General features: G+C 36.0%; 1 protein-coding gene across 1 annotated transcript; it reads right to left on the bottom strand.

The window, feature by feature from the left end:
• Positions 1 to 2,402: 2,402 nt before the first annotated feature.
• Positions 2,403 to 6,409, bottom strand: LOC109202401 (CD209 antigen-like protein C). The gene is made up of 6 exons (XM_019359681.2): positions 6,182 to 6,409; positions 5,525 to 5,626; positions 5,260 to 5,445; positions 3,980 to 4,116; positions 3,773 to 3,873; positions 2,403 to 3,621 (listed from the first exon to the last, which is right to left on the bottom strand). Exons 1-6 carry the CDS (start codon positions 6,324 to 6,326, stop codon positions 3,474 to 3,476), a joined length of 819 nt encoding a protein of 272 aa, XP_019215226.1. The 5' UTR covers positions 6,327 to 6,409; the 3' UTR covers positions 2,403 to 3,473.
• Positions 6,410 to 7,026: the final 617 nt, after the last annotated feature.

The raw sequence follows: 7,026 nt of genomic DNA, 5'->3' as shown, positions 1-7,026 counted from the left end.
CTGATCAGTGATCAGCTGATCGGCTTTTCTCTCTTGTTTATTTATCGCCCACTTTGCGCCAGAAAGAGGAAACCAGCGGAGGTCGCGCTAAACAACGGCAGCACGTTTAAACTTGATCAGCTGTTGTTAGAATTTATTTAATATTAACTTCTAGTATCAGCCGATGTTTGCTGGAGCCACAGCTGTAAAGCTGCTGGTCATGATATCGGTTTGGATATGTGGTGAGAGGGAAACATGAAGATGAAACCAGGAGATGTCCTTACTGAATCATCAGAGCTGAACTGGTGATGGAGAAACAGGTTTACCTTTTAGGTGACATGAATGAGTTGAAGGGAAGTTATGAACTGTTTCTGAGAGACAAATAACACCAGGATCCTTTTCTAAGTAGCTGACAACTGGTAACTGTGCAGGGGCGGGTCTAGCAAAGTTATGCCAGGGGGCCAGGTAGGGCATTAACAGGGAGAGGGGGCCACAAAGAAATACTTTTCTTTCTTATTCTCATTTAAAATATCTAGCTTTTATTAAATAATTATCTGAATCTTGCAAACAAAGTTTTTATCTGACGTAAAATGTACAAGGCAGCATAGAAAGTATTTACTTGCTTTCAGGTTTCATTCAAATGTTAGTCTTTTCATTTGTTTCCCCACTTTTTTCCTGTTTCAAAATCAAACACCAGTTTGTGAGAAGATTATCTTCTTTTTTTAATAGGCAGATAAAGTTTTGCATTGGCATTGGCTAATTTGCCAATTGTATGTTAAAAATGTTTGTATTTAATATTCAAAAATGTTTTTGCCCAAAACATATGTGCACTATATGTCAGTAAAAATACTATGCAAATATTGCTGTCCTTGAATGCTGAATAAACACAGACAAAGCACTGATTGTATCTCTTGTACTTTATCAACGCAGTATCTAAAAACTTTGCACGGTAGTGGTTTAAGTCTCATTCTAATAAGAGTTAAAAGCACATTTGGTTATTAGGTTTATAGGGTTATTGAATTATGGTTAACGGTTGGTAGAATTTTTTTTTTTAACATTATCTGCCAATTACATCTGCCACCCTTCTCCAAATCTGTGCCCCTACCTGGCCCCTCCCAACAAAAACTTTCTAGACACGCCACTGAGTATTTAAGTTCCCACTGTGTCATTTCAGGAGGTCAGTTTGTCTTATGTTTGTTTGAGGTTTTGTTAATTGTTATTTTGAGTTTAGTTTATTGAGTTGACCTCTTTTATTGGTCTGCCTGTTTAATGTTTAGGTTTTTTTGGCTTTGTTAAACATCTTTTCATATTTTTGAGTCAATAAACCCCCTTTTTTTTTTTTTTTTATAAAACACCTGTGTCCTTTATGCCCTACTGCTTGGTCCCTGATAATGCAACAAAAGAGCATTGAAAATATTAGATAAGAAACTTTTGTCATATTATCATTGTCAAATTTTAGATAAATACAAGTTTCTAAATTTTACTAATTTCAAATTATTTAAATCTGCCTGTCTAATATACAAAGTTATACATGGTCTGGTGCCTCCACCAATGAGTGATCTAATTAAACAAAAGTCTAGCAGTGTTGCCAGGTCTCGATTGACTCGAGCCACTGTTAGAGGTGATTGTGAATTGCCATTTAGACGGACCACCTTTTCACAGAATGCTCTATTATATGAGGGAGTGAGCTTCTGGAATAGTCTTCCACTGTCAGTGAGGGAAAGTACAAGTCTCCCCATCTTTAAGAGTCACTTAAAAGGTTGGCTGAGGGACACACAAACACGTAATCATGTTTAATTAATCATGCTTTATATTGGACATGAAAAAGAGTTCAATGTATTACAAAAAGGGAAACAACTATTGTAATGGGTCAGTGTAATATCAGGACAGTCAGGGCATGTATAATATTGGGGATTGTGCAATATAATTGATGTGTTTCCATTATTGTTCTCTCTATTGTCCTCTGTTGTCCACTCTTCTTGTCATTGTTTGTTCTAATATGATGTGATCACTGTTTTTGTCCTTGTCACATGATCTGTAAATAGTGTCTCTGTATGTTTATACTAAGTTGTGTGTAACACCAACCTGCCAGAGGGTCTGCAGATGGAAATTAGCCTAAGGCTATAATCTGGCATATTTACATTTGTTAATGTTCATTATGTATTGTCCCTCTGTCTAAATAAAATTAAAATTAAATTAAGTTAAAATTAAGTTGGAGAAAAAGCAATGCAAATTAACAACACTGTGTGATGTAAGGAGCTCTCTGATTAGTGTGAGACAGGGTGACTGCCTGAATTTCTCTACGCTGACTTTTCTACACAGTGTGTTGCTTGTACAAGGGCATATGAAGATCATTACGAGTGGTCACTGCTCTGAAATTGCTGCCAGGAGAATGCATCATCTATGTAAAGTGCTGAGGATTGTGTCGTTGTCAGGAATAGGCCATCTCTCAGCTTCCAGGTTAGGAAATGTGGTACAGAAGTCTTTTCTTCATTAATAAGTTATTTATTAGTTGGTTTATTTATTTAATTATTGTTACCTAAACAAATAACATAACTTTTTGGATTGCAAAGCTTTTTATACAAGAAAAACACAGTACAGCAGATTAATAGTCTGATCCCTGCCCCCCTCAGACTGCAAGCTGAAATATCCTTTAGCATGATACTAAAACACAAAATGCTTTAACTTATTTAACAATACATAGGTCGTCAGTGAAGTTTTATTTGATATTCTTTTCATGTTAAATGACAGCACATCTTCAGCCACAGTTTTTGTTGTGCACCTTTGCTACAAGAGAAAAACAGTCACTTGCTCTGAGAATCAAAAGAGGAACTGGGGTATTACATAAGTAGCTCCTGGGTGGCAGAGATGTATCTGCAAGACATTTATGAGGACAGTGATCAAGTATGAACTATGTCTTCACCAGATCAGTACTGCATAAATGTCTTTGTGGATCTAGAGAAAGAATATTTAGGGTGCCAAGAGAGGAACTGTGGTACAGAATGAAGAAGTCAGAAGTGGCAGAGATGTTGCAACAGTCTCAAGAGACCTCATTGGTTTTACCCATCGTGAGAGGTTTCTCTGGTGAAACCTCGGTAATGACACAGCTTTTTATAGCCCTTTTTATAGACTGAACCAGCTGAAATTAATTTGCACTAAGTAGCAGGATTACTTTCTTATTACTGATAGAGTTCACCTGGTGTTCAATTCATGGGTTCAATAACTTTTCCCTGTGTCATTTTTCATTATTACACATGACTTAATTTACAGACCTCTATGGTTTGATTTCCTTGCATGTATGGATTGGATGGGTTGTTATTGACACAATTTTATTTCAATGATACCTTTAGAAATATGTTTACTCAGAAAATTGGTGACGTGTTGAATACTTTTTTTTCCTGCTGTAAGTGTTCACTGCTTTCTGTTCAGCTTCATTTCAGGAATTCATCTCATGGCTCTGTGTTCTGCAGTATTTGTTGGGCATGGATGTTAAGTTATGGAGAAACTCTCTTCTCACATATCCAGAATTGTCCATTGGAACATGGTGCATCATTCCAGCTGTCTTCAAAATTGTAATTATCTATCTCTCCACAATTTTGCCGTGTGCCACCATTTGGCTCTTTATTCCTCTGATTCCAGTAGCTGAAATACAGATAAAATTATAAAAATTAAACTCAACGATTCAGTCAGTCTTTTGTTTTCAGTAAGCTATTAACCAAATTAATTTGGTTAAAGTACACAATCACACAAAAATACTTTATGGTGAAAAGACAGATTTTATTTTTATTTCAACCTTGTGCTTGTTCGAGTCCCATCCACCCATTTCCATGTCCCCTCTGTCTGTGAGTCAGTCAGTCCAATCCACAAATGCTTCTTGAGCTGGTTCACAAAGTTCTTTTTTAGAAAGAGAGAAACGAAATGTAAACATGCAGAACTTAAAGTGATGCATCAGTGTATCAGCTGTTTTCATTCAGTGTTTAATTCTTTGTTCTACACACACCTGTTCCTCTCGGCTGTTGATAATCATCAGGTCTGCACCTTTTTGGCGACAGTCTCGTCTGCTTTCTTCCCAGGATTTCTTCTCTGAAGAAACTTGGTACAAACTATCACTGAAAACTACCCAATTTTCTCGGCAATCTGTTGAAGAAAAACAGAATAATAATTTGTTCTTGCTTTGTGATAGGTAGCATACATAGAATCGCAGTTACGACCCTTTAAAGAAGGCTCATAACTGGAAGAAGCAATCAGTGGTACAAATTCAAAGCACTTCAATTTAAAAAAATAAAATATATATATCTATCTATAGATAGATATATATCTATCTATAGAGATATATATAGATATATCTCTATATCTATATATATCTATATATATATATATATATATATATACATATATATATATATATGAGAGAGAGAGAGAGAATATATATTACTATGCACAATTTATCCAGTCTTATGTAAAATCCTAATCTAAATTCCCTGAAACTTTATGTGCTTAAAAGCTGTATATGTTAAACATTTTACAATTTTATGTTGTGTGGCCTCAGAGAGAGTGCTTTCGTCTCTAATAATGTTGTTCGAGTCATCAACTGTCACTGAAAATCACCACTTGAGAATTAAAATGAATTCGGTCAAGTTAGAGAGAAATGAGCTTTCTCTTTTGTCCTCTTCTTGTTTTGAAGTCTTGATGGTGTTACAAGCATTAAATAAGCCTTACAGTATTAACGCAACTATATTCAGCTGTGTAAGAAATGTAGAACTGAAGAAGGCTGCAGATATAATTGGAGCTAAGAAGTCAGTTAAAGACAAAAAAAAATTCTCTATGCAGGTTAAACTATTATAAACGGTCTAAATAAGCTTATATGAACATATAGAATGTTCATATTTTCACTCACATTAAGCTTAGTTTAAATTTACATTACATTTACAACTTTACTTTTCAAAGGCCTTTCTCAAGATCTGTCCATCCATTCTATAGTGCTTATCTTGGTCACGGGGGGCTGGCATAGCTGCAGGGGCAGATTGGCAGTCTGACGCAGGGGTAACAGAGAGACAGACAACCATTTGCAACTACATTCACACCGATGGGGAATTTTGAATTCACCAATTATCATAACCCACTAGAGAATGAGCGAAACCATGGAACCTTCACACACACCACACAAACCCAGGATTCTTGCCTCACCATGCTTTTAAAAAAGCTACATTTGTTAAAGTGTTAAAGAGCCAAAAATGCTTTTAGAGATAAATCGGCCATCAAGCATTAATCTATAATTACATTGAAGCGTTCTCTGAAGGTCGTCTCTGTTTGTGGTCAGGTCTTCCAATCTTTTCTGGAGCTGGTCTCTCTCTTTAACCAGATTGTTGAAATTGGTCTGCAACTGGTTTCTCTCGCTGGTCTCGTTGTCGTACAGCTTGTGTATCATCACTGTCTCCATTTCCCACTGAGATTTGCCTTGGGTGACTGTTAGACACATCATCATAAAATAAATACATCACCTGTGAGGATTTTAGCATGCTAATTACATTTATGTTGTACTCACAAAGAAAAACAACAGTTATGAGTCCAATCAGGAGGAAAAGACACAGCAGACCCAGAAGAATCACAGCAGCTCTGCAGTAACTCTTCTTTAAAACTTCAGAACCTGCAGGTAGAAGTAAATATTTGTTATATGTCTAATCATAAAAAATGTTTATATCCTCATACATTTTATTATAACACCAATTGCTATTTTTATCTAAAAAGTAGTATGTGAGACTTGCATCTGAGGATGGGTCTTGGTGGCAGCGAAACAAATACCATTAGTTACAAAGTATTTATATTGTAATGTTTTCTCTTCTCTTCCTTCCAAATGGTTTAAGTTTAAACTAACACCGAAAATAATCAAAACTAAAGTAAATACAAACATTAAATTAAAACTAAACTGAAAAAACCCACACATTGTGGAAAACAGCCGAGTGTAAACCAGGATAAAAACGAAACAAGACCGTATATCTCAGTCTAAATTAACTCCCAACGAAAAATTCACAACTACAGTAACTCTACAGCAAGCCAGACTCTAGATTACTTTTTACTGAATTGAGTGTTTGTTTGTTTTTCAGACAATTTGTATAGAATTCTCAGTTTTAGTTTTAGATTTGTGCACAAAACTTTAGCAACATGTAATTGTAATATCTATAGATAGGTTTGTGGTTTTTACCTGGGGGTGCAGGTCCAGTTGTTTTACGTTGTACAGTTTGGATCACTCCATTATTCATATAAATGGATTCCACAGTTTTATGCTCCCTTTTAGACTTCCTGCGACAACCTAATACTTCCTCTGTATTCACATAGACTTCATCCATGATTTTATCTGTATTGGCGGTTTCGTTTGGTCTTTAAGTCTCTGAGGTAATCAGTGTTTTGCGAGTGTCTCTGAAGTTGTGTGTAGTAGCTCTGAACTGTGTGAAAATATATTGACACAAGCAGTTCTCTTTTTAACAGGAAACTGAGATCTGATGGCACTCCTCAGGACTGTGTTTGGGGTTATGACTCCATTTGTCTTTGTATCTGAATATGCACACAGCACTAGCTGCAGCACTTTTTCCACTTGACAGAGTTTAAAATATATCATGCTTTAGAAGTATGAATAAAAACAGGAGAGAAGGCCACTGCATGTTAAATCTTAAAACATTATATATTAGAATATGTTTATAAAGTGAATACTTTCCATGGGACATGGGATGCAAAAGTTGGGAAATGGCTTCAATTAGAGCACTGTAAAATGGCAAGAGATGGTAAGAGATGTACCCTCAGCCTCCCTCCTAGATTTAGAGATGGTCTTTCCCTTGTCACTTTTCATTACCCGCTTAACCAGCGTTCCTCCCTGTCCAGAATGTGTGCATCCATATCATTGAAAGAATGGCCTGATCCTTGGATTGGACCAATTTTTGGCACATTGGTCTTTGATCAGTGGTTGTTGATGAATGTTCAATTTGCATATTAATAATCAAGAACCTGACATCACAGCCCAATGTTCACCAGGGGCGCTAGTTTCAGTCATTA

Source organism: Oreochromis niloticus, linkage group LG6, assembly GCF_001858045.2.
Source record: "Oreochromis niloticus isolate F11D_XX linkage group LG6, O_niloticus_UMD_NMBU, whole genome shotgun sequence".
Taxonomy (NCBI): Eukaryota; Metazoa; Chordata; class Actinopteri; order Cichliformes; family Cichlidae; genus Oreochromis; species Oreochromis niloticus.
The sequence above is the reverse complement of the archived record's forward strand: the minus strand, read 5'-3'. Positions and strand labels throughout refer to the sequence as shown.

Excerpts from the sequence above, each read along its gene's own strand:
- LOC109202401 (XM_019359681.2), bottom strand. The coding sequence starts at position 6,326 with ATGGATGAAGTCTATGTGAATACAGAGGAAGTATTAGGTTGTCGCAGG. Across the intron at positions 3,874-3,979 it reads TCAACAGCCGAGAGGAACAG|AACTTTGTGAACCAGCTCAA; the intron begins GTGTGTGTAGAA and ends TTTCTAAAAAAG. Across the intron at positions 3,622-3,772 it reads GGGACTCGAACAAGCACAAG|CTACTGGAATCAGAGGAATA; the intron begins GTTGAAATAAAA and ends TCTGTATTTCAG.